The following is a 25,986-nucleotide window of genomic DNA, read 5'->3' on the forward strand; positions in this document are numbered from 1 at the left end:
GCGTATTATTTGGTCGTAGTTAATAAATAGTAAAAGAAAAGATGATGAATCTTAACTCTCAAGTGATAAATTGTTGTTTAAATTTGGAATAAATAAGTGTAACTTTTTATCATAACATTTAAATATATTGAAATTTGTTTACTTATTGAAAATATTATCAAGGATATTTTTTAAAAACTATGAAGTCTAATTTATTTCGTATATTTTCTGGTAAGTATTTATTATTATATACTATATAATTATATATACAGACTAAGGTAATTTAAAAATAATTGAAATGATAAAATTTTATAAAAATTACAATTATAATTTTTATGACATTTTTCACGGAAATTTAAAGTTACGTAAAAAGATTTTCGTATTTAAGAATTTTGAAATTTGAGACAGTTTTTAACTTTGAGTTGATGATTTTTGGAACTGCCTCAAAATTAAAAAAAAAAAAGTTTCAATCTCCAGATCTCTTTTTTGAAAAGTTCTTACAGTAACAATAAGTCGGATTATTTTGCTTAAAAAATTAACAAAAAGCTAATAAGTTATGAACTTTTTTTGAATATTTTTAAAATGAAATTTTTTCCACAAGTAAATATATCAACAAAAATATCCACGAGACATAAAATCTAAAACAAATTTAATATTTTACATATATATATCCTTTCTTCAGGAAAATCGTGTAAATTTTTATGTCTTGTAGATATTTTTGATATGGATATTAAAATTCTTGAATAATTTTGTCGTGGAGATTCAATCCCTTCACCAGTAAATTTAAATTTTATATTTAAATTAATTATTATTTATTAATATTTATAATTATATTGTTTTGAAGCAACTGGATTAGGCATCACAGCCACGTTACTGTCGCCGCAAGAGTATACAACAATATGGATCTATTTCATGTTCATAATTTTTGAAATATATTTTTTGTACAGCTGTGGGTTGGGTTTTTATCTTACTAAAAAAAATGAAATTTTCAAAAGCGATTCCTACTTTGAGTGAGTACTTGAGTAATTTTTCAAAATATAATAACATACATAAAATATTTATTATTCATAAGTATTTTTTAATTTATAATAATAATAATAATAATTCATATATTTCAGAGATAAGAAAGAGGAAAGAGCTGCAATAGATCCACGTGATGATTATTCTAAATTTTTGCTACAACTGTGTATTGAAGAATTCATTTTAATAACTACAATGTTATTAAGTTCATCGAATGAAAGTTTCAATATGATAGCAGTAAATGGAAGGAACATATTATTGTTTTTTGCAATAAAATGCTTCTTTTCTTTTATTGTTTCGATGACTGTAATACCACTGATGTATAACATTCCGTGTTTGATTAAAAATTGCCGTACAAAAAAAATAGATTTTTTATAAAAAAATAAAAAAGCCATTTGGCAGCTGAAATGGAAGGTAGATTTTTCAAAATAGTATATTGTGGTACGAGGGATGATAAAATGATTTCAGGCCAGGGTGAAATTGGCTGCCCGACGGCAATTTTATGTCTTCATCCTGATTAAGAAGTCTAATTTGAAATGATTTGAAAAATCTAAATTATTTCATATTGTTTTGTATCATAAATGATTCAATTTAATTTAAAATGATTCGAGCGTTTAAATTATTTCAAATAATTTAAAATCATAAAATAACATTTCGTTATTTCTTCATTCATTATGATTTAAAATGATTCATTCCAAAATTTGTACTTGCAAAATTGCAATTATCCATGGGTTAAAAAATAGAAAATTTTAACTATTTTAGATATTAATTTTAGAATATTTGAGTAATTCATAATTATTAGGGATGTGTGAATAGTTTGAACTTACGAATTATTCGTATCGAATCGAATCGAACTATTTAACTGCGAATTGAATAATTCGAAATTTCAAATAATCCGTAAGTTTCCATATTATTCGAAAATTTATGAATAATTTCAAAAGTTTATTAAACGACGAAATTGTAATATTTTTTCGAATAACTCAAATTTTTGTTTAAATTTACTTAAGTAAATAGAGCTTACACGAAACAACGAAAAAATTATTTTTAGTAACTTTGAAAAGTAAGCCTTCCATTTTTTCATAAATAAAAATTTAATATTTAAATCCTGACCAAAATTTTCTTGATTCGAATCGAGTAATTTTAAAAATTACCCATAATTTAAAAACTTGGATAATCTTAAAATTGATGAATAATTTTAAAAGTTACGAATAATTCGATTCGAACCCGATTCGAAAATCCCTAATATTTATACATCGAAACAAAAAAAATAATTTTTTTATAAGAATGAATTTTTGAAAAATTTTGAAATCAATAATTATTATAAAGACTTTATTTTTCAAAATAATTTTAGTTTTACAAAGTATCGACAGTTAAATATAAGAAAAATTGTAAAATTTGTAAATAATGTTTATGCGTAAATAGATTTTATGTAATATTTTTACTAGTTTTCATTTTCTCAAATTATGGGAACTGCTACTAAATATCTAGTCATGTAATTATTAATGGAACCGACAAGTTACTAATTTTTTTTTTACTATCAAAGATTTTTACCGAAAATTTTATTTTTCGTTGGAATTTACTAGTATATTTCTTAAAATATGTTTTTTACACTGAAAAAAAAAATGACTAAAAAATATTATTCTATTTTCTTACAAAAAAATATGCTACTGGAAATTTTCAATCTCATATATTTTCATTGCAAAAATTTGAAAATTTCCTTAAAAAATAATTTTTTCAATCGATGTAACTAATAATGTAAAATTTTTATTGATTTACTGAAAGAGAAAATATTGTTATTCAAAAGTTAATTTTTTTTCAGTGTAAGCCATGAAAATACTTTATTTCATTCCTTTTACAAAATATATGTTTATATATAAGCAAGACTGGTCTATTTTAGAATATAATAAATTTATACTATTTGTTAACAATTGTAAATTATAATTATTCATTGTTAAAAATTTAAAACATTTAATAAATATTAAAATTTTTACCGAAATTCTGTTCAATTTTTTTTACCATGGAAAAAATGAATTATTATCATTTTAATAATTTTTTTTCGAATCATGTTCTTTATACGAAATTTTTATAATAACAAACGTAACTATTTCGAATTTTTTAAATAATTTATTTTCTAAATGAAGAATAGTTTTTTTTACTAAAAAAAATAATTATCTATTTTTCGATTCTTGGATAGTTTCAATTACCTGACCCTTTTTAAGAAACCAAAAATAAAACATTTTTAAATTTAGCTCATAGCTTTTCTACTTCAAGTAGACGTGCTAGATGGTGCTCTTTTAGTTACTTCTCGCAGGTACTTGTCAATAGTGTAGTTTGAATATATAACATTTTCAAGGTAGAGGTTGTCGGGTATTACCAACCAAGTCATGTTGGGTGCCTAAAGGTTCTTTGCTAAGCGGTCAATCAGAATACAGAAATGACAAAATGCGAAAGCAAAAGACATGAAAGTCCTACGTCTGGGGACAGGTTCTCGAAAGAGAATCATCAGGCAAAAAATATGACAGACCGCCTGCAAAGGAGGGGTAGCTCTGATCCAGGGGAAGCGTAATGCACTTCCATACCGGATTGGAGGGTAGAAGTACACTAGGCAACTACTACTCCGTTACTCGCCTCAGCTGAAAAGTCAAGGTCGAGTAATCCTTTTGTTTTTTTTTTATTTAATGGGGTTTTTTTTTCATTGCAAAATTATGACTTTTTTTTAGGCTAATAATAAAAAACAATTAAATTATTTAATCAATGACATTTTTACGGGGGTTGGTAGTTATTCCTGTCGAAATTTTTCTCTTGAACAATAACTTTAGGCAAAATTAAGAACGGGGCTCATAATTTGCTCTGTAATCTAAGAATTTACGATACGTTTTTATTTTTAAAAACGATCATTTTTGTGGGAGAGAAACACGTGGACTATCTATTTACTGCGCAAGTGCGAGAAGGATAGTAGTATTTTTTCACTTGGGTGTGATCGAGAAAAAAAAACAGGTCCCCATTAACCTTGAAATTTTTATTCTTATTGAGAAAATATTTTTTCTAATAGTCAGGCAGTAGCATAAACTACTATAATGTCTGTGATATACTTTTGGATTGAATTCTCAATTATTGATGTATATAAGACAATGCACATTAGAATTACCCAAAAATTTGTATCCCATGTAGTGGGAACTTGGATTTTAGAGCCGATTTTACATCATGAAATTTTTTCATTAAAAATTTTCGAAGGTTCGTTTCATTCCTTTCCAACCCTCATTTGTAAATTTCTCAGTCACGACATAAAATTTTCATAGTTCAGTCGTAGATAAAACGGGTTCGGCTTTAACCAAATACAGGATATGATATTGGAAATTTCGGAATGTTACTTTTCCAGCGATAGCCCAGATTCCCAGAATTTTCGGTCGGAAAGTTAAGAATTTTCGGGAAAGTTTAAGGCAACTTGTAGTCAACACATGAAATTCTAATTTTTGCCTTCAACTTTGTCAGAAATTTGACGTCCAGTCGTCTTTTGGGTTCAACTTGACAGCAAGTTGCAGCAGTAAGTTGTCATTACTCTGTCTAAAAAAATCCACATGGGATTGCATGGGAATCCATAGGAATCCATATAGAAAAATATGGATTTACGTAAGAATCCATGTAGAAAACTATGGGTATGATTACCATTAGAAAACCCACATAGGGATCTAGGCTGGATTTCCATATTAATTTTTCTAATTGTAACTTTCCGTCGGCTTGGCTATAAGGGGAAGTTTCAAAAATTTTATAAAACAATAATTCCGAGTAATTGTTAATTGTCTACTTATCAATTTAATTTAAAAAATGATTAGAATATATAAGACATTAATTAAAAGACACTATTGTCAAATGCGTCAATAGAACGATTTCTCATTAAGAATTTATCTACTATTAATTATATTTTTGATTAAAAAAAGTTAAAAAAGTCATTATCGATATGTGGCAATATTGTAATGACGTTATTGGAATTGATTATTTTCAATTTCATAGCGATTTATATAGGATGTGTTTCTCTTTAAATACCAACGAAAGTCGGTTTTTTATTCATAGTCTTGATTGCACCGACATTCTATACATCAACTCCTGCAGTATAAATAATTAAGTAAGTAATAAATGAATTATTATTAATTTAATTAAGATCGTGATTTATGGAGAAAAAATAAAATACTAGAACTATTTTTAACTGTCAATTAGTCATTTATTATTTTAGATATTTTTTTTTTTATTCAAAGTCAAAAGTGTATTCTTTTTATAAGACATTATTAAAAGGACCACGGAAAAAAAGATATTAGTATAATTAAAACCATAAACGTATAATTAAAACCATAATCTCGGGAAAAAAATTATATGTAACTATATAAAAATATATATAAATCACTATATAAAATTATGTATGAGTTTTGGCCATATATAGTTATGTATAATTATATATAATTATTAGGGTGGCCCGAAAAAACCGTCCATATTTTTTTCGATTCTCTTATGAAAATTTGATGGTTTACGATGTTTTAAAAAGCCTCTCTGAAAATCAGCTCGATAAAAAATTTTCAAGAGGTCGCTCACGAATTTTGAAAATATTAAAAAGGATCGAAATTTGAATTTTTATTTCAAATTTTTTTATTTCTCATGACAGCAATAGTTTTTATTTATTAAATCATGACTACGCTGAAAATATAAGCCCAGAATTTAAATATTTAAACGGCGTTCAAGAATTTTGAATGTTTCCGAGTGCTGTCTTTTGAACGTTTTCGAGTGACCCGAGAATATTAGTAATAAAGCTTCTCGATTTTTTCACCATTAATTTGCATCACAATGAATAGAAAAATAACCCGAGAAATAGAAATAATAAATTATTTACATACTTTTTCATTTTTTAATTCAATTTTTAGTTTTTTTTTCGCTTATCCAAAACTTACCAAATTTTATTGTTTAAAACTGTCCTGTATATTTTTGGTTATGCAAAAGTTATATTTTACTGAAATGACAATAATTGAGTTATAATAAAATACAAAAATTAATTCAAAGTATTAGTCACAAATTATCAGTTAATATTCTCAAAATTCTTGAGCGCCGTTTAAATATTTAAATTTCGGGCTGAAATTTTCAGCATAGACATGATTTACAAATATAAACTATTGCTGCCATGAAAGAAAAAATTTGGAAGTAAAAAATCCGGATTTCAATCATTTTTGATATTTTCAAAATTCGTGAGCGACCTCTTGAAAGTTTTTTATCGAGCTGATTTTCAGAGAGGCTTCTTAAAACATCGTAAACCATCAAATTTTCATAAGAAACTCGAAAAAAAAATAGACGGTTTTTTCGGGCCACCCTAATAATTATATATAATTATACATAATTATATATGACCAAACTCATACATAATTTTATATAGTGATTTATATATATTTTTATATAGTTACATATAATTTTTTCCCCGAGATTATGGTTTTAATTACACGGAAAAAAATAATTGAGAACAGGCATGTAATTTAAATAATTTATAATTTGAAATCAACAGCTATTCAAAAATGTCCAAGGTACTCTTCTTATTTATTGCATTGGTAGCCATCATTTCGATGACGGAAGTTGGCGCTGAAGATTGTAAATTATTCACACATGCTGTAAGTTTTTCAATATTATATATTTTATAAATAAATAATATTAATGATAATCACAATAACTATGATTTTTCTTCATCAGTGCGAAACTAATGCAGACTGCTGTTCAAATGTTTGTGCTTCAAATTTCTTGGGACGCTGGTTTTCAAGAACCGGCAAATATTGCTCAATCTCCATAGTCGGTAACATGCCAAAACGCAGTTAATAATGGATAAAACTATCTAATATTGTTTGTAACGTGTATACTAATAATTAATTATAGTAAATATAATGATTTGAAGAAAAAAAGCATTTTTTTATTATATATTTACCCGAGAAAAATAAGTTAGAAAAAAACTCGACATGTCGAGCTTCGCAATTTGAGACAAATTCAAACTTTTGTTGAATTAATGCCTCAGTAAGCTGCAGTTGTCTAACGATTTATTTCTGATGACTCAATTGCTATAATTTGGTCTACGTCAGACAATTCTATTAATTATTATTTCAATATTTACTCTGAGACTGAGCAGTATAAAATTCATGTAAATAAGTATTTAATAGGGATGTCATGAATAATTTTTAATTAGAATTTATAAAAAATTATATATATTTTTTTTGTATTCAAGTAAAAATAAAATTATTACTGTAGTCAAATTGAGGATGAAATTTCCTCTAATTTGAGTACCCACATCAATATATTTAAAAATAGTTAATTAGGTCAGCCTACATAGGTCAAAGTTCCCGCCATTTTCAAGCTCAACAATAATTTTTTTTTAGCAAATAAAATTTACAAACAGACACACATATGGACACCCATCGGAATCACAGTTTTCTATGTGGATTTCCCATATGGAAAACCAGGTACCCATACTTTCCTACATGGATTTTATATAAATTTATACACTCTTACATCATTTCCTATGGATTCTTCTTTATAAGACGTGTATTTATGAAGATATTTTTAAAAAACTTTTCTAGATCTTATCAATCGGGCATTTTAATGATAACGAATTTTAAAAATGACGTGTTTTCATAAATATAGACAACATCGTAGCTCGTTACATATCAATTATTAAGGCTTGTTACACTTTCTGTATACTTAGAAAAATGTTATTTTCAAAATTTGTAATCCTCAAAACGCTCAATTAATCAAATCTGAAAAAAGTTTTTTTAAAATATCTTCATAAATACAAATTTTTTAGAAAAAATGAACATAACCTTTTTTGCCAAGAATTTAATTTCCTACAAAATTGTTCCTATGCTTTTTTCCTTTAATCTGCATATTTCATGAGATATTTAATGAAAACCTCGATTGTATCGAAAAATGAACTTCGATCGTCCTTCGGCACGTGTTCTTTTTACTTAAAACGAAAAAACTGAATTCCCCACGTATTTTTTCACTAAAAAGAAGCATTTTATGAGGCGTCTGAGAAAATTTAATTTTTAACGATCATCCTAATATATATTAATATTTGTAAATATATATGATTAAATACAATTATTTATTCATGTGGGTTCTGCATGAATATATCTAACAGAAGTGGTAATTGATTATCAATGTCGGCTTGTTTATTCATGTCTGAGTTTTCGAAAAATAAAAGAAAATACAAGTGGCGAATGTGAATACATAATTAATAAACATCAAGGTGTTGTTTACATTAGTTGGTACAGAATTGATGTGTTATCTCTGCAAAATTAAGGCAAATTTATTATTTTATTGTTTAAAATTTTTTTCGATAGGTAAATGAATTAATATTTTCCTTTTTTTTTTAAAATGTCGATAGCAATTGGGTGTAAATAAAAAAAATTTGGAAAATCTAAAAATGCACGTCTTATAACGCTTATTTAATTTTCAAGTCGAAAAAACTTGTGTTTCTAAATTATAGAGTAAAACAAAAAAAAATTTTTCTGCTATCACGCACCACTGTTTATATCAACATTTGACGTCAAAGAAATCGAAAAGAAATTCAAAAAGATTTGTACAAAAAAAAAGCCGATTCAGTCCGATTTTTGAAAATCGAATTTCTAAGAGATCTTGACATTTTGAGGTTCTAGGATGCTATCCTGACTTATTTCACGATAACGTCCGAGTGTATCAGTGATTACGACTACATACAAAACAGCCTATACATACAGACTTGCGGATGTTCAAGTACATTTTTTTTAAACTGTTTTTTTCTTCAAATTAGCAAAAAAATGTTTTTGAAAAAACATAGAATAAGTTTTCTCCATTCTTTTCTTGAAATACGTACTCATATTATTCTATCGATGAAATATGAACGTTATAGAGTCATTTTAAGGCTAGAAAATCGCTTGACCTTGACGTGTTGAGAGTAGAGCACTACCTCAAACACTTCGCGATATATTATTACAGATGTAATAATATTATCGAATTCGGCTTATTTATTTATGTCTGAGTTTTCGGGAAAAAAATACAAAAGCCGAATGTTAATACATAATAAATAAGCATCGACATGTGGTTCTTATCAGGTAGTTTGGAATTGGTGTCTTATTTCTGCAAAATAAAGACAAATTTATTATTTTACCGTTTCATAATTTTCTCTGTAAGTAAATAAATAAATGTTTTTGTTTTTTACAATGCCGATAAAAATTGGGTATAAATACCAATAATTTGAAGCAGTTGTTATGTTCACATACTTCGGAAGTACAGCAATTCACTTATCAAGTAAGTTGCAGACAATAATTATTATTATTATCATAAAGTAAATTTTAAAAAGTAACTACGGATACCTGGATTCCCACATAGAAAATTCTGGGTATCTGGATTCTCATGAGGAAAATCCATATTGGGACCAGATACCTGGATATCTTGTAAAATTTTTATATAATTAGAGTATTATAATTCTAACTCCTATTCCATTTCTGAATTTTCATAATTTCCAAAGTAATTAATTTTTTAAAAGTACATAACATTTATTATCTCAATTAATTTTTAATATTAGCGATCTATATATTTCAGATTTTCAGAAATCATCTCTTCTAGAATGATGTTCAAATTATTGTCAATTATGTTATTACTTGCATTAATAGCCATCAGTGCAGAGGCATGTGCTAAAGAGGGTGAACCGGTAAGTATATAGATAATAATTTAAACCATCCAAGTGAATTTTATTAGGCTTTTAATTATAACGAGCATTTATCTTGAGGTAGAAAAACTTTTTGAACTTTAAACTACAAGTTCAAATGTGAAAAAAAACCGAGCGAAAAATATCATTGTCTCAATAAATTCATTTTTAACAATCATGTAATTATTGATAAATTCTAATTAATTGTTGACCATTGAATTTTTAGTGCACTTGGGGAAATGGAGATTGTTGCTCTCCGATGAGATGTTGGCCTCCAAGTTCAGGACCCGGAGTTTGCAGAAACTGGTAAACGTCTACTGGACCAACGCTATCTGGTGGTAGGAATGACACTATTCTTATCGGATTGTGTTTTCTTATTTTCTTTATTTTTTCGCTATCCAGCAGTTAAAATTAGAATAAGATAACGCGTATCTTGATGCCACTTACCGATAGCTGATAAATTTTTTTGTTATTTTCTGTATGAATACGCCTTATTAATTTGGTTGTACTTATATGGTTTAACAGTAAATATCATAATTTTATCAACATCAATAATATTGTTTTATAACCGATATTTGCCAGTAGTTTCCATTATTTTCCTCTTCCTTTCTCATGACAACCGATTTTCAATATAATTGACTTGAGTTACAGTAGAATCTCTCTATATTTGATTCATCCGTCCAGGACCTTTCTCTGTATTTGACTCGTCCTTTCGTCCCCACTACAGCAACACTATTGTCTCTTCTGCGCAGGTCTGCGCAACTCAATGCGCAGTGTGAAAAAATAGTTTCTATGTTATCATCTGTATATAACCTCAATTACAAAATATAACATTGTATTTTTATATTTTTGTATAATATTCTCATATTATATAGTATTTTTCATGAATTATTAAGTTTTTCTAGTTAAAAAAATCTAGTTAAGTTCGTATTTACAAATCTTTAGTTAACTAGCTTACTCAGAACATTCAATTTGAACCTGGGGTAACTGGATTTCTATGTCTATCATTTATTGATACGAGTATATGAATCTATGCTGGATTCCTATAGGAAACCATATGGGAATCCATCTGAAAATGGCATGAGGAAACTCATATAGGAATTTAGGTTGAATTCCCTTATCGATTTTTTTTATAGGGTATTCAAAAATAATGTCTAATGAGAAACAAATTCTACTAATGATTTAGTTTATATATTTCATTGTTGAGTCTTACATTTTAGACGAATCCTATAAACTATCAGAATTTATATATCGACTCAATATTGATGAAATCCAAATTATTAACGCATAAATTTCGGTTTTTCTTTCAAACATGATGGCCAAGAAGTGCTGAAAAATAAAATAATTTCAAAATTTTATAATCACAGTTCAATTAAATTTTATTTTCGTAGTAACAATTATTGTAATTGTAAATTTTAATAATTACTTGAAAGATTTCTTTAAATTCTTAGGTGTGCATTCAGGATGACTTGTTAAATACTGATTAGTATCAAAACCAGTCCTTATATAACTATCGGGACATAACCAATTTTTCCGTTGACCGTCGATGCTAAATGCATAAAAAATATCAAGTAATTAGATTATATGATAAACTCGATTAATAGTAAAATTTTATTTTATTACAAATAAGTATATTGAGTACTATACATTAAAAGTCTTTTTGATGAATGAAATAAATCAAATAACTAAAATTTTATACACTTACTAGTGAAGAAACTCAAGATAAGGATGAACAATATTGTCATTTGTAATTTCATTTCTCGCAATTATGACAGGTGGAGATGTTAATGACGATTTATTTGAATGACAATTAAAATATCCATAGGACGAACTATATATATACAAATCATAGGACTTTAACATCCATCTATGATAAAAAAAGGCATTTGTTATTATTCTTGATCCGGGATATTTCGGCTGAGTTATCGTACTTACGATGATAGTATAAACGAAAAATCAAAGTCAATATCACCAATAATATTTTTATAAAAGAATAACCACTGCTGCATTTTTAGCATTATATTGGATTTTGAATGAAGTTCAAAATGTTCTGTAGAATAACCTGGTGGATTCAGAAAATCCATCACTAAAAATTTCTGAAATAAATAAAAAAAAAGGCCTTAAATTTGAGGAAATACTGAAATAGTTCTACAAGTAAACCACAAAATATAATAATTACGGTTGGAATTATGATCCCAGTAACTACAAATTTCAATTTCGGATACTCGAATTTTGAGGAAAATGACTCCATCATAGACATGTATGACAGAACACGATTAACCACGTTTTGTTCATCATAATCTTCATACATGTAGTAGTCAGTGATCACTAATACCTTCAAATACAATGTATCTAAAAAAAAAAATCATATTAATATTATTTTTGCAGTTTTTACGATTAATCAACGTTTTGAGGTAGATAATCTTCTTCAGGCCAAAATTCTATTAAACAGAAGATAAATGTTCATGTTTATAATGTTATTATAATATGAAAACAATTAATTAATGTGACGGGATCGAAGTCCACCTCCGTTTTACGGAAGGCTGTTACAGCCCTCTTTTGGGTTCCTTCCTATCTTCCGACCCAGAGGACACTCTTAGCCAAAAAATATAATCGAGTGACGACCAAGGTGGACGTATCCAGAGGTATAATCTAAACTCCTCTTTTTTCACCAAATTGAGTTAAATTTTATTTGCTAATAGTTTTTTTTCGTTAAAACTTACATGGATTGATGTCCAAAGGGTTACAGTGAAACGTTGCATATTCAGACTTCTTCAAAATCTGCATATAATAGATATTTACAATTATACATATGATAATTTTTGTAATACCATTTCCGAAAGTTAGATTTTTGAGGACAGTAAACTCTCTATAAAGTTCCACTGAATAGTTCCGTCCTCCTCAATCTTTTCCCCTTCTCTTTAATATTTTCTCTTCGTTCGCATGACATTAGGCAGAGGATATTTATATGTGTGAGGTTGATAAGATAGTTATTTTGTAAACCAGCTTAGCCTTATTATCATAAAAAAATTAACATAACCTCTGCGGTATCACTAGAGGTGGGTAGTTCCGGGAACATTCCGTATTGAACCTAGAACGTTTCTGGAGCGAAAAGGAACTAGTTCCTGGAATCATATCCGTGAAATTATTTAATGTTTTTAATTCTCATGAAGGTTCAGTATTTAGAACGTATACATACGAAATATTTCAGTATACACAACATCATGCTATGCGAGCTACGTGTTTAAGACGCATTCACGGCGAACTATATTATTTTATACTAAATAGAGAATGAATTATGATTGTTATTCAACTCAAAATTCCATAAAAAATCATCAATCAAAAATTATTCTGCTGCTTGACTGCTTGTTGGTAATGATGACAGTGGCGCGAAAAAGAGAACTAGTGAGCATACTAAAGTGAATTTTGAGGAACGACCGGATACGTATCCGACAAAAGACATAGTTCATGGAGCTATACATGTCCGGAACTACCCACCTCTAGGTATCATTATAAGTATTAGTAAACATGTAGTGCATATTATAAAGATATTTATTTAGTTATTAATAATTCTAATATTACAAATTTTAAAAGTTATCAATATAAAACGAATATTTAAATTTCCTGGGCACTATTTCAGTGTATTGGTCAGTTACCCTTCTTTGGATTCATTTGTTTATAAAAAATAAACCACGCCTATTTAAGATCTACTTTGAATAGTTTCCTAACCCCAAGACCGAGTCTTTATAGAGAGTTTACTGTACGTTGAGTGAGAGTAAAGTATGATTTCAAATTTTATTTGCTACGGTACAAAAAATTTTCACTTGTGTACTTTTGTAAATGTATACCATAAACTTTCAGATTATGCCGCAACTTTTTATCAGAAATCCCTCACTTCCCTGATGGATCCAAGATGCGGTAATTTCCCGTAATTCGGATCCACCAGGGTTTGCGCCCTGCCCAAAAAATCTACTTTTATCACATATCTTTATTTCGTGCAAACGTATTTACTCACGTCTGTTTTTTTCTCGAATATCATATTTTGAAGATCAGTTGATACGAAATAAACTGGAGTATGAGGATCGATCAAAAGAGGCTTGTGTGATACGGCAGCTGGCTGTTGATGTCCATGGAAAATAAAGATTTTCGAAAATTAACAATATGATTTAAGATGAATAATGGTAAATTAGTCATACTTACTCTGGGAATACAAGCATCGGTATAGACAACAAAATTTATGAGTGCAAGTATTATTGTTATATGCTTCATGATAAAAAATCTTCTAGTTTAGTGAAAAAAAAAGAACCTATAAATTTGAAGAAAATTACAAGTTTATAAATTATAATTGAAAATATTATATTTGAGGCTTGAAATATGGATTCAATAATGGTGGCTAAATGATAACTACGAAGAACTTTCGCAATATAAGATTTCTTATTTTTAGTTTGATTCAGGTAATTCCATTTTCTAATATCAGTAATCAATTGTTTTTTTTATTTAGTTAGATATTTTTTTAAAAAAACGGTCTACTGTAATTGACTAAGTGACGTCAATGACAATTAAATTTAAAAAAAAAATAAAGCAGCAATTAATTTTTAAACTATTAATATACTGAGGCGCTGATAAGGTTTTATGATCAAATGTATCGTTTTGGTTTTTATAGCCTTTACAAATTTTTGAAAAATTACATTTATTTAAGGACAAATTTTATTATTGTCGAATTCCTTCGACTCGGATTCCATTAACTCGAAACTTCCCCTGAATCTTAACCCCTACGAGCTACGCTGTCTCCCACCCGATGCCATACATTTGTATGTGTCTGTGTGTACAAGCGCATGGGTTGTCGCTTAATATTGAAGGAGAAAGGACATTCGATGTCGAAATCTTCAGGAAATTTCCAGTCCGTAGACTAACTGTCCGAGTTAATGGAATCCTGCTGTAAAAATTGAACTTTTTACGAAAAGAACATTTTGGTAACCGTTCCTCGTACGTTTATGAAATATCAACCCATAAATTGGAGGATATTAATAATAATAGTAATTATTGTAATTTATATATTTTATTCTCAACAAATTCATTATAGTACAAAAGAGAAATAATAAGTATTTATGTTTACAATATTAAAATTCATTCATTATAGATTTTAACATCCAATGGCATCCCTATTCAAAAGTTTCCATAGAATCCATTCAAATGGGTCAAAAATTCCATAGAAATCAATAGACGCATTGGTTTCTATGCGGTTTAAACACCGTATTTACTAGATGTATACTGCAGTATTTGAAAAATTGAAACTTATGTGAAGTAAATCAATATAGCAGCAAACATAGCGTGTAACACGAGGTATATGTTCAAGGGTTTAATTGTTTTACCCTCATTCAATATTTACCAAATAGCCTTGAAAATTATATATTTATGATTAATATACTCTTTTATTTGCAGCATATCACACGGAGAGAAAAATGTTGTCAGAATGACTACGCTAATTAAGAAAAATTATTTGAAATGATTCAAAACAATTTGAAATGATTTAAAACAATTGGAATCAACTAATATAGAGATATACATTTAGCATGGATTAAATCATTTTTCTTAATAAGGTTATTCAATGTATTTTCAAATGACGTGTCATCAGAATAACGATACAGTTATACCTTATTTAAGAATACTCACATGTTTATTTAATCGTCTATAGTATCATTAAAACAAGGATATTATTATTCCAATTTAAATTTAGTTCAAAAACAATACAAAAAAAATGACCTCACGGATTATTTTATCGGAATAAGTCGACCACCGATATAGGCAACTTGTCTTTCTGAAGTGTTGATTACTTTTTTTTTATGCTGAGACTTTTTGTACTTTCCTATGACTATTTCAACCATGAAAATCAAAAAGCCAAACCCAAGACCAATTGCCAAAAATATGAAAACGATTTTTAAATCTTCGAATTCAACTTTTTCAAATTCTGTGGGTGAATCAGTTTGAGAGTTTCCAGGAATATCCGGAATATCTTTTTGTACCCATAAGTTGAAAAGACCTGACTCTTCAAATCTTGACACTACCATGTCAACTTTATCTTTTAGAGCCCAATTTTTTCTGACCCAATAAGAACCGTAAGCATTACATAATTTTTTTTCTGCCAAATGCAAGTTATACTCTTTAGCTGCGTATACTTGATAAAACGTAAATGCAATGCATGCATTTGAACTGTCATTCAAAACTTGTTCATGACAAGTCGATGGATGATGGGAAAACGGGTGCAGATACTTTCTATCGTCATTTAGCCACAAATGCTGCATATCTATGAAATCTTTTATATAAAGATGATAGTAAACATTAAATTTGAAGTCATGCAAATCTTCCAAAGTTTGCGGATAGTGATATTTGGGCTTAGCTAATAAAGAAAAAACCTGGCCTAGTAATGCTGGAGACATAAGAAAAACGAATAAGGTGGCAGCCAGAAAAATAATACGCATTGATAATCTATTTAATGGAACCATTATTCCAGCACTCAAGAACAATCGAATAATATCTAAGAACCCATTGCCGTAATCATGGTCGTTGTTGAAGGCCATTATGATGAACGTTACAAGCATAATAAAAATCGAAGCTCCGATAATTTTTGAATTCAGAAAGTTTCGGAAATTGTCAATCTTAGTTTCCAAATTTTTACGCTGGGTCAGTATCATAAAGTTAAATTGATAGTGCATTTTAACAGAATCAACATATTTCATGAAATCGAAAGAACTACGCCAATTTAGGCAGATATCATGTGTGCCATCGATCAAACTTTTCAAAGTTCCTACTGCGGTATTATTAATCCAAAAAGTAGGAACATCATAATGGATAGTGGGAGTAGCATTCAAGTATACAAATAAATTTTTAGAAAATGTAAATTGTGACGGTAACTTCACATGCTCTTTTAAAGTGTTTATACCATAAGTTTTATTCCGAGTGTAAGTTGACAGAGATCTACTAACAGCTTTAATGTTATAGCCATCAAGAAATTGAGTCTTGTCGAAAGTTAAGCTGCCACAATATATTTTATCTGCAACAGAAATTTATCTATTACTAGACTAACTGTCCGAGTTAATAGAATTCGACTGAATATTCACTTTTGATTCTGAAAAGCAATTATAAGAATTATAAATACCATTTGAATAAGGCTGCTTATAGAGCGTCCATTTATCATTTGGTTTGTCAGCGGATTCAACTTCTACCCAGGGTGCAGGCGCTCGGTTAGTAAAAGGGTTGTAAGTATACAGCATCATAACTTCCTTGTCAGACTCACAGCAGACGTAGAAAGACGATATCAGGTCCAGCTTCCAAAGCATTTGCATCATTTTTGATGATTTCCCACAGGAAGTTTCAGTGAAATCAACGATAAAAAAAACCGACGAGATCCTCCACCCTGATGATGACTTCAATGAGAGCAAAAGAGCCTCAAGTTTATCAGTAGATTTCGAAGATAGAATATATATCGGGTAAGAGCGTTTTAATATTTTGATGTTTTTTGTTCTATAACTATGGTTAATAATGCTAATGTCCAGATGTGCGACGTCTTGGAAAGTTTTGTGAAATGTATCAACCATGTTCTCAGTGATGACAAAGGAATTTGTTTGATCAAGGAAACATGATTTGATCAACTCACCCTGTATGAGATAAACAGAAAATAAATCATGTGAAACGCGACTTTTATTTATTTCCTAAAATAGCTTTTAACTTAATTACCAATTGATCCCAAAGGAATACAGAATTCCATGGTGTTGATTGATTGAATATCCTACTGCCACTGCATGTAGCCATTGTTGTTAACCACCATACAAATTTATGAACCCATTTCATTGTTAATTATATACTTATTATAAACAAGTATTTAAGTATTTAGAAAAAATTGCTATCAATGCAATTATTCTAATAAAAGTAATCTGAAAAATTACAAAAATCCTCCAAAGGAAAATTCTTATAAGATCGCACTGTTCAGTTCTGCAGAATATTTGCGACTAATCGTGACAAAATTCAAATCCTCTCATAATTATATCAATTATAATATGATACACATCTAGTATTATATATTTTTCCAACCTAGTTGAATTTATTGCTGACGCAACTTGGAAGCTAATTGGGATTCCGTGATTGCGATAAACGAATAATGTGAAAAAAAACATATATTACATACAATGAAAATGATTTCTGAGCAATTTGTTTTTATTCATTATATATGCAAACATCGTGACGGTATAAATTTATGAACAAGTCAATATTTTTTATTGATAAAGTAATTTTTGTAAGCATCCATGAATAATATTGACCATAACCAATTGAAGATATTCGCTATATTTTTATAGATATATAATCTCTTCTATTAACAAGATATTAAGAATGAAAAAGTTTCATACTTGCATGAATCACTTTTGTATTTTTAATACTCTGTATAAGTCTTATATTCTGCTACAGAACATGGATTAATACAACTGTTTCAATCAATAAAAATTGTAAATATTATACCTCCTATTATAGTTACAACATTTTGCCCTCGCCCTTCAATTTTAAAATAAAAGGGAATTGTCTTTGATACAATTTCGTTGATTTGTAAGCTTCAATAATAAGTAATTACACTAAAGAATTAATACCTAGATACATTACTAATATAACTTCTATCTAATACGAATAAACCATAAAAAAAAATGGAGCCCAAGTCAAGCTTGACTCCAACTCTGTGTCGCAATGGCTGCCGATCCTACGGTTCACCAGATACAGATGGTCTCTGTTCTCTATGTTTCAAAGAAACCATGAAAGATAACCAGCAACCGACAGTTAATACTGATTCACAAAAAATATATGAGAATTCCGATCAGCTGCCAAGTATGCCCAGTAATCCTGTTTCCATGAATACGTCTATCGAATCTACTATTTCTACGGTTTCGCACTCTGCCACAGAATTATTAAATTTAGAAGAAATCAACAGTGAAATAAAAGTTAGTGATATAGTTATTAATAGTGACGTAACAGATTGTTCAGCCCGAAAAGTTGACACAGATGATTGGGTTAATGAAAACAGAGCCCGTAAAAAATCTAAAAAGCCTAAAAACCGTTGCGCTGAATGCCACAAAAACACCGGCTTAGTGGGATTTGACTGTCGCTGTGGAGGACTTTTCTGCTCCAAGCATCGATATAGCGACATGCATGATTGCAAATTTGATTACAAAGAAATGGGCGCTCAAGAAATACGGTCTCAAAATCCAGTTGTAATCGGCGAAAAAATCAGGAAAATTTAAACTATTTAAGCACATGTTAGCCGTCAAGTAATTGTACTTGTTCATAAATTTACTTAAAGACAATATTTAAAATGATATATTAAAACATAAACTTTTCTTTTATGCAGGTTGAAAATGAAGGAGAGACCCGCAAAACTTTAGTCTAGTATGATAAGTTTACACTTTCAAGATATCAAAAAATACTTGTACAAATTGGTAGCAGTCAACAAATATATAAGAAATTCCTAGTTAGCACGAGTCATAAGATCGTGTTAATTACGTTCCTACCCTTTGTACAGACAAACATTGAATGATTTAGTGAGATCTTCGGACTGATGCGCAACAATTTTTTTGCATTGCTGATGTTGTTGAAAAAATGACCAAACTTGATTATTTAGAGGAAGCAAAAGTTGTAACAATGTTGATAATTTGAAATAAGATGCGAAACATGAAAATTTTAAATGAACCATTTCCATAAACGATGCATGAGAAATTCCTAGTTAGCATGAGTATTAAGATAGTGTTGATTACGTTCCTATTCTTTGTACAGACAAACATTGAATGATTTAGTGAGATCTTCGGACTGATGCGCAACAATTTTTTTGCATTGCTGATGTTGTTGAAAAAATGACCAAACTTGATTATTTAGAGGAAGCAAAAGTTGTAACAATGTTGATAATTTGAAATAAGATGCGAAACATGAAAATTTTAAATGAACCATTTCCATAAACGATACATGAGAAATTCCTAGTTAGCATGAGTATTAAGATAGTGTTGATTACGTTCCTATTCTTTGTACAGACAAACATTGAATGATTTAGTGAGATCTTCGGACTGATGCGCAACAATTTTTTTGCATTGCTGATGTTGTTGAAAAAATGACCAAACTTGATTATTTAGAGGAAGCAAAAATTGTAACAATGTTGATAATTTGAAATAAGATGCGAAGCAAGAAAATTTTAAATGAACCATTTTCATAAACAAAAATATAAAAAAATTGACATTTTATTCAAATATAGTAATTTTTGGACGTGTCTGATAATTTGCTTTATTCATTTTTGATTCATTAATTTTTATTTACAAGTGAACTATAAACATGGAAATGACAAATTTTTCACTTCAGTAAAAAATTATAAATTCCCATACAATTTGCTTTATAATTATTATTTATTTCTCTTCTTTTTGGGATACATCGACCACGAAGCGTCGGCTGCTTTACTTACTTTTTTTGTAACTTATCCGTAATACTGTAGTTAATAATTTAAAAAAAATTTTTTAATTAGTCAATTGCGTATTCAAAAATTATATAAAACCTAAAAAATAATTTCTTACATTGTCAACGTAATCAGCATAGTCATGTGTATACTTTGCACATAATCTCAGAAGTCCACCAATAATAGTTGGTTCTTGGTAACCAAGATCTCTTGACTATAAAAGAAACCAATATTTATTGAAATTTACATAACCTAATTACCTTAAAATTTATATCTATTCAGCTCTTCGAGTTAGAATAAAGTTATATCTTGCATTGAACTACGAACCGATTACAATAAAGTTTGCAATAATTAAAAGAAATTGTAAAGGCGAAGATCTGGTCATAATTTTTGAAACATTTACTAATCTGCATTATGAGTTATTTGGGGAAAAGAACGTAAATTGTTATTTTTGAAATTTTTCCCTCGCCATATTCATCGAACAAATTAACCGATTAAGATGATTCTTCCGGCAATCGACTCGTTTTATCGCGCGCTAGAGCTGATTAGATTTAAAAATCAACTGATCAAGTCATTTTTGATAAATTAAAAAATAAGAAAAACATAATATATTACCAATTTATCGTATCTATCAGCTAAATTATATTTTAAATTTCCCCAATCTCTATACGCCTTTCCTAATGGCGATTCATTTCTTTTTGGAGGCTGTGGAGTGAATGAGTTTGGGTTAGGAGTTGTAGTCTTTGGAACATGTATGATATCTCTGTTTGGTGTATTCGATTTAACTTCAGAATTTTTTGAAACTATTCTATAAGAATAAACCTGAAAAAGTATCAAACATTGAATCTTTAGAGTTAACAAATAAATATAAAAATAGTACACAATAGTAATAAAAGCGACGATCTATTTACAAGGTTGCAATTAATGATTAATGAATTAGAATGCTTTCAAAAAGACTACTAATGAACAATTTTACAGTTTAATCTATTGTTCACTGATAATTTAATTTGTGTATTTACCTCAGAAATGGCGCAGATGATGAAGATCATGCAAAATAATTTGTTTAAAGACATCTTGTTCTTAAATTGATTTTAATTTAGAGGTCTAATTTTCAACTTTATAAAATTATTATTTTATCGGCAAATGACCAACGTAATCTATATACTAATGGTTATAACTATTTTATACTCCTTATATATTATTGCCACGTTCAAGTATACCTTCGAAAAAATTAACAGTTCAATGGAAAGGGAATTCCCGGTCGAATATGGATTTAGTCGTAAATGCAGATAATTATTTGAAGAATACTTGGGCATAATAATTGTAGCAAAAGTCTACATAATAATGAAACAAATTTTTAAATGCCTACTGTATAATTTCATACAGTAAAGCTGCATTCTGAAATAATTGGATACTGTTTGATTACCTACGGAACTATTTGATACTGTTTTATTGTCAACAACAAATATTTTAAAAAATATTTACGAAACGCCTGATTTCCATGATTTAAAAAAATGACTTGGAATAATTCAAAATAATTTGAAATGATTTAGAACAATTTGAATCGAATAATATACACCTGTTGGAATTGAAGAAGGATGCTATGGAATTGGCGTATATAGAGAATGTACAGTATATTGGAATTGTTTAAATAAGGTTGATAATAAATACAATACTGACACTTTATTGATACAGAAACTAATAATAAATGAATACACTTGAATAATAAAATGAACTTGAATAATGACAAAACTTAATGTCTATATGTATACAGTACACTGTAAGTATGACCCGAGCTGACCGATACAAGGATTAGATAGACACTGACTCTGTTCTCAAAAGAGGTACAGGGAGTACCTAAGGGATGTAAAGTTTCCCTTCTCTAGGTACACACTTTTTCGGAAACTGTATATATGTAACTGTGTAGGTGTTGTATATAGTGTAAGTGTGTATAAGTATTGTTGTAATACACCAACACCCCTCCTCAATGATAGCTTCCTCTGTTGACGATAAATGTATTTATTTTGAGTATAGAAATACACTTAACATGCAACAAATTATTTTTCTTAATTGGGGTAAAAGCTATTCTGGTGGAAATTTTTCGGACTTCTGTCTTAAAAACTCAGTTCCAGAGTTCTAAAAACTTTTTCAAAGTTCCAAAGACTTTTTAAAACAAAAGTCCGAAAAATTTCCACCAGGGTATTCATGTTTTTCAGGAAAAAGTGAACTTAATAGAAGTATTAAGCGATTAAACAAAAAATTTTCTTTGCATTTACAGAAACTCATCTCTATAGAGCACTATAGGAAATTTTTTTGTGCTTATCATTTGAATATAATTTTTAAAAATATGAAATTCGAAAATTTTATTCGGACATTCTAGGAAATGTAAATTCGTCAAAAAAAGCATTAGCTTTTTTTTTTTTAATTAATTTTTTTTTTTTTTGTTACAGTTTATAGGTGTTTTGATATATCCTGCATTTTAAAATTAGAGATAAAAACTTAATTAGAGAAAACGGTAGATCATTACATATATTTGGGAATTTTTAAGACAATTAACTAACACACATATAATGGTTACTTTATCATATGAACATCACAGCAAATTAATATTGTAGATTAGATATTTCTTATAGTCATTAAGTGTCAAATGAGAAGAACAAAAACAAAATACTTACGTTTCAATTACTTTGGCCTAATGATATATTATTTAATGATATTTTTTTGATTCCAGGAATTTCCTATACTTACCAAATACTCAATCGCAACAAAGAAAAAAAAACTTATTATATCATCAACTTTGCTGATAAAAAATTATTAAAATTTTCGAACAAAATTCGTTCTCTTTGTCTGCTTGGTTTTTTCCTTTGCCCCTTCTTCTACTCATTTTTTAATGGAGTTATGATCAATTTGATTGGCTGCAAAAAGCGTCGATAAATTTTCGATTTTACATAAATAGCGAAAAAAATTCCGATTTAATAATTATTTGCTTGACCGAAACTCCGGAGAAGCTCGAAACTATTGTACATCCATTTGAAATTTAGTAAGAAATTTGTTGTTTAATAAAATACGATTATCATATATTTATGTATTTGGCTATGAAGTTTAAGCTTCTTGCTTATAAAATTAATTATTTTTCCTCTAATATTTTATATTTTTACAGAAAGTAGTTGAAAATAAACAATTTTTACTAAAAGTTGCAGAAAAAAAAATCATTGACAAAAAATTTTCTTTCGATTATCCTCTATTGGGTCATTTTCAGAGGCTCATTTGATGGTGGGTGAAAAAGTCCTAACATCTCATACATCTGAAAAAAATCATTTAAATTTAATAATTGAACGAAATTAATAAAAAATTATGATAATATTCAAGTTGCTTGAAAAGAGGCTGAGAAATTTTAGGGTTAAGGAGGAAATCTCTACCCTTATATACATTATATATATATATATATATATATATATATATATATATATATATATATATATATATATATATATATATATATATATATTTGAAAATTATTTAAAGTCATTAATGCATACTTCAGGTGCTTTTTCTTTGAAACATTGCACTATTTCTAGAGCGTTTTTGCATCCATCGGTGGTCATATTTGGTTTGACTAAAAAAAAATAGACGTATAATTAAAAGAAATGAAAATGATGTTAATTCATTTTTTTTTAAATAAACTACTGCTGCACGGACCTGAATCATAACACATGAATATATATTTCCTAGCAGCTTCTCTCAAATTATCTTGTACTTCTTGCGCAGCGAGATTTGGATCAAACTCTCCTTTTTCGTTCATCTGTAATTGAATTTTTTTTTTTTTTTAATTGAAATTGTATTGAAATTCATAAATAATATTGACAATTGTGTAGCTTTGTAATTCTATTAATTTTAGTGGGAATTTAATTTTTAAATTTGTAGCTAATTTACGAAGAAAAATGGAGGCGGGAAAAAAGTCAATTTTGTCATCTGTTGTCTAGATAAGAAAGTAGTCTGAGGCAGGGGTCAGATTTTACTGACGACCCTGATTGCCAGACTTTCTAGTCAGAAAATTGACATCCATTTGTTGTGAGCAAATTGATGACAACTTCGGTTGTAACTATTGACTGCAAGTTGTTGCTGACTTTATCTGCAAGCTGTAGACAACTTTCCATCAATTTATGGAATGACTTGCCTGCAACTTTCATTGAAAGTTGACTTCCAGTTGTCGTCAACTTATGGAAATACCACTTTGCCATTTTTGCGTTCGGGCTACAAGTTGCGACTTGCAATCTGTCAATTTGGCTATCAGGAGAGTTTCCATTACTAAATTGTTGTCATAGTATTTTACAAAATTGTACGGTTGGCTATTTATTCTAAAGATGTTTATTTAAAAAATGCTACAACATTAAAAAACTTACAATATTGATATCTTTGAATAAACAAAATAGATAACAGCTGAAATCACTTGGATTTTCTTCTCCTAGTTTGAGGATTTCTATAAAAGAAAAATAATAAACTTTCTGAGAAAATTGAAGGCAATTAATGGGATGCCAACTTTTACAGAAAGTTGACATCCAGTTGTCGTCAACTAATGGATGCCTTTTGCCACCAACTTTCTCAGAAAGTTGCTATCAACTTATGGAAATGAAATTTTTTGACGCCAACTTGACGTCAAACTGATGCTAACTTGGCTATTAGGTGCAGTTATTATGAATAGAAAAAAAAACTTTCACTCTTACCATCACTTAACTTAAATTCACTGCTACATTTTTTTCGTGTAGATGCATGTGGGTCTGATTGATCGATTGCCTGCAGAAATAATTGATTTTAAATAAATAAATATATGAGCAAACATAAAATATCGATATTCTATTGAAATGAACGACCCATTATTGCTTACTTCAGAAGAAAACATAAAAACAACAATAAATATATATAATAAACACATATATTTAATATTCGAATCCATTTTTGTTTAATTATTTCACTTAATCTCTTTCACTAGAAAAAAATCAGTGTCTATAAAACTGAATTTTTTTTCATATCCAAATAAAAATGACTTTGTTGGTTGCATTTATAATAATCGATTATTATTATTATACTATACATGGAAATAAAATTATGCATATTATGTTAATTTTAAAAATTACATCCTATCATTATTTATATAACAAAATTCATTGACTATTATTATTATCAGCGAAATCGCAGTAAATTATTTATAATAATTACAATATCAGTTCAATTACAAGTAATTGTAGTTAATAAAATACTACATAATTTCTAAACAATTATTTAAGAATGTGATTGTATGAATTTTATCAAAAAAACTAGTATATAATAAAAAAAAAAAATTATGCGTTCTTTTGGCTCTAAATTTAAAGATCAACCCCCAGGAAAAAAAATTTATAAAAAAAAACATACATATAAAAATATAAATAATATGTTAAAAAAAATATATTTTTCATAGCTAACTTTTGACCGATTTTTGTATATATTTTAAATATATATTTTGTATATATTTTTAAATACATTAAAAATATATCTTAGAATATATAACAAATACATGTCTGGAAATATAGAAAAAATGTAATATAATAGAAATATATGTTTAATATATTTTTTTTATATTTTCATGCATGTATTTTTGATATATCTCAATTATATTTAATATATATGAAAATCGGTCAATTTTAGCTATTAAACATATATTTCATATGTATTTTGTACATATTTTTTTTATGAAGAAGGCCGAAAAGGGTAAAAATATGTCCTTTTGAAATTAATGACTAAGACTTTCATCATTTGAATCCTATAAATATTT

The 25,986-nt window shown here is 28.1% G+C and overlaps 6 protein-coding genes and 3 long non-coding RNA genes across 10 annotated transcripts; 5 read left to right on the forward strand and 4 right to left on the reverse strand.

The window, feature by feature from the left end:
• Positions 1-133: 133 nt before the first annotated feature.
• Positions 134-1,603, forward strand: LOC128667683 (uncharacterized). Its single transcript, XM_053738876.1, has 3 exons — positions 134-210; positions 824-989; positions 1,098-1,603. Exons 1-3 carry the CDS (start codon positions 180-182, stop codon positions 1,375-1,377), a joined length of 477 nt encoding a protein of 158 aa, XP_053594851.1. The 5' UTR covers positions 134-179; the 3' UTR covers positions 1,378-1,603.
• Positions 1,604-5,011: 3,408 nt separating this feature from the next.
• Positions 5,012-9,944, forward strand: LOC103570308 (uncharacterized). The gene is made up of 5 exons (XR_548970.3): positions 5,012-5,122; positions 6,539-6,641; positions 6,721-9,303; positions 9,598-9,706; positions 9,930-9,944. It is a non-coding gene; the product is annotated as an uncharacterized LOC103570308 (long non-coding RNA).
• Positions 9,945-10,878: 934 nt separating this feature from the next.
• On the reverse strand, positions 10,879-14,152 carry LOC103570306 (disintegrin and metalloprotease-like protein-1). Its single transcript, XM_008548011.3, has 8 exons — positions 13,904-14,152; positions 13,719-13,820; positions 12,427-12,484; positions 11,883-12,055; positions 11,639-11,799; positions 11,409-11,570; positions 11,130-11,252; positions 10,879-11,032 (listed from the first exon to the last, which is right to left on the reverse strand). The coding sequence occupies exons 1-8, from the start codon at positions 13,970-13,972 to the stop codon at positions 10,984-10,986; spliced, it is 897 nt and encodes a 298-aa protein (XP_008546233.1). The 5' UTR covers positions 13,973-14,152; the 3' UTR covers positions 10,879-10,983.
• Positions 14,153-14,277: 125 nt separating this feature from the next.
• On the forward strand, positions 14,278-15,223 carry LOC128667686 (uncharacterized). Its single transcript, XR_008403636.1, has 3 exons — positions 14,278-14,739; positions 14,844-15,046; positions 15,146-15,223. It is a non-coding gene; the product is annotated as an uncharacterized LOC128667686 (long non-coding RNA).
• A 250-nt stretch (positions 15,224-15,473) lies between these two features.
• LOC103570300 (uncharacterized) lies at positions 15,474-17,551 on the reverse strand. The gene is made up of 3 exons (XM_008548006.3): positions 17,438-17,551; positions 16,860-17,358; positions 15,474-16,754 (listed from the first exon to the last, which is right to left on the reverse strand). The coding sequence occupies exons 1-3, from the start codon at positions 17,549-17,551 to the stop codon at positions 15,475-15,477; spliced, it is 1,893 nt and encodes a 630-aa protein (XP_008546228.1). The 3' UTR covers position 15,474.
• Positions 17,552-18,388: 837 nt separating this feature from the next.
• On the forward strand, positions 18,389-19,845 carry LOC103570301 (AN1-type zinc finger protein 6-like). The gene is made up of 2 exons (XM_053738878.1): positions 18,389-19,011; positions 19,092-19,845. The coding sequence occupies exon 1, from the start codon at positions 18,394-18,396 to the stop codon at positions 18,982-18,984; it is 591 nt and encodes a 196-aa protein (XP_053594853.1). The 5' UTR covers positions 18,389-18,393; the 3' UTR covers positions 18,985-19,011; positions 19,092-19,845.
• A 137-nt stretch (positions 19,846-19,982) lies between these two features.
• LOC103570302 (hypothetical protein) lies at positions 19,983-21,344 on the reverse strand. Its single transcript, XM_008548007.2, has 4 exons — positions 21,197-21,344; positions 20,793-20,999; positions 20,296-20,391; positions 19,983-20,210 (listed from the first exon to the last, which is right to left on the reverse strand). Exons 1-4 carry the CDS (start codon positions 21,248-21,250, stop codon positions 20,199-20,201), a joined length of 369 nt encoding a protein of 122 aa, XP_008546229.1. The 5' UTR covers positions 21,251-21,344; the 3' UTR covers positions 19,983-20,198.
• Positions 21,345-22,655: 1,311 nt separating this feature from the next.
• LOC128667684 (uncharacterized) lies at positions 22,656-24,780 on the forward strand. 2 transcript variants are annotated; one of them, XR_008403635.1, is made up of 3 exons: positions 22,953-23,217; positions 23,338-23,981; positions 24,102-24,780. It is a non-coding gene; the product is annotated as an uncharacterized LOC128667684 (long non-coding RNA). The 2 variants fall into 2 exon arrangements; XR_008403634.1 differs by having other exon boundaries at positions 22,656-23,217; positions 23,338-24,780.
• On the reverse strand, positions 23,419-25,356 carry LOC103570303 (general odorant-binding protein lush-like). The gene is made up of 6 exons (XM_008548008.3): positions 25,063-25,356; positions 24,902-24,971; positions 24,581-24,657; positions 23,877-23,979; positions 23,717-23,793; positions 23,419-23,481 (listed from the first exon to the last, which is right to left on the reverse strand). The coding sequence occupies exons 1-6, from the start codon at positions 25,129-25,131 to the stop codon at positions 23,419-23,421; spliced, it is 459 nt and encodes a 152-aa protein (XP_008546230.1). The 5' UTR covers positions 25,132-25,356.
• Positions 25,357-25,986: the final 630 nt, after the last annotated feature.

This window comes from Microplitis demolitor, chromosome 4 (genome assembly GCF_026212275.2).
Source record: "Microplitis demolitor isolate Queensland-Clemson2020A chromosome 4, iyMicDemo2.1a, whole genome shotgun sequence".
NCBI lineage: Eukaryota > Metazoa > Arthropoda > Insecta > Hymenoptera > Braconidae > Microplitis > Microplitis demolitor.

Excerpts from the sequence above, each read along its gene's own strand:
- LOC103570302 (XM_008548007.2), bottom strand. The coding sequence starts at position 21,250 with ATGTCTTTAAACAAATTATTTTGCATGATCTTCATCATCTGCGCCATT. Across the intron at positions 21,000-21,196 it reads TCATCTGCGCCATTTCTGAG|GTTTATTCTTATAGAATAGT; the intron begins GTAAATACACAA and ends ATACTTTTTCAG. Across the intron at positions 20,392-20,792 it reads CTGATAGATACGATAAATTG|TCAAGAGATCTTGGTTACCA; the intron begins GTAATATATTAT and ends TTTCTTTTATAG.
- LOC103570301 (XM_053738878.1), top strand. The coding sequence starts at position 18,394 with ATGGAGCCCAAGTCAAGCTTGACTCCAACTCTGTGTCGCAATGGCTGC.
- LOC103570300 (XM_008548006.3), bottom strand. The coding sequence starts at position 17,551 with ATGAAATGGGTTCATAAATTTGTATGGTGGTTAACAACAATGGCTACA. Across the intron at positions 17,359-17,437 it reads TATTCCTTTGGGATCAATTG|GGTGAGTTGATCAAATCATG; the intron begins GTAATTAAGTTA and ends TATCTCATACAG. Across the intron at positions 16,755-16,859 it reads TAAGCAGCCTTATTCAAATG|ATAAAATATATTGTGGCAGC; the intron begins GTATTTATAATT and ends TTTCTGTTGCAG.
- LOC128667683 (XM_053738876.1), top strand. The coding sequence starts at position 180 with ATGAAGTCTAATTTATTTCGTATATTTTCTG. Across the intron at positions 211-823 it reads TTTATTTCGTATATTTTCTG|CAACTGGATTAGGCATCACA; the intron begins GTAAGTATTTAT and ends ATTGTTTTGAAG. Across the intron at positions 990-1,097 it reads AAAAGCGATTCCTACTTTGA|AGATAAGAAAGAGGAAAGAG; the intron begins GTGAGTACTTGA and ends CATATATTTCAG.
- LOC103570306 (XM_008548011.3), bottom strand. The coding sequence starts at position 13,972 with ATGAAGCATATAACAATAATACTTGCACTCATAAATTTTGTTGTCTAT. Across the intron at positions 11,800-11,882 it reads CTGGGATCATAATTCCAACC|AAATTTTTAGTGATGGATTT; the intron begins GTAATTATTATA and ends TATTTATTTCAG. Across the intron at positions 11,033-11,129 it reads AATTTAAAGAAATCTTTCAA|CACTTCTTGGCCATCATGTT; the intron begins GTAATTATTAAA and ends TTTATTTTTCAG.
- LOC103570303 (XM_008548008.3), bottom strand. The coding sequence starts at position 25,131 with ATGGATTCGAATATTAAATATATGTGTTTATTATATATATTTATTGTT. Across the intron at positions 23,980-24,580 it reads TATTCAAAGATATCAATATT|ATGAACGAAAAAGGAGAGTT; the intron begins GTAAGTTTTTTA and ends ATTCAATTACAG. Across the intron at positions 23,794-23,876 it reads ATTCATGTGTTATGATTCAG|TCAAACCAAATATGACCACC; the intron begins GTCCGTGCAGCA and ends ATTTTTTTTTAG.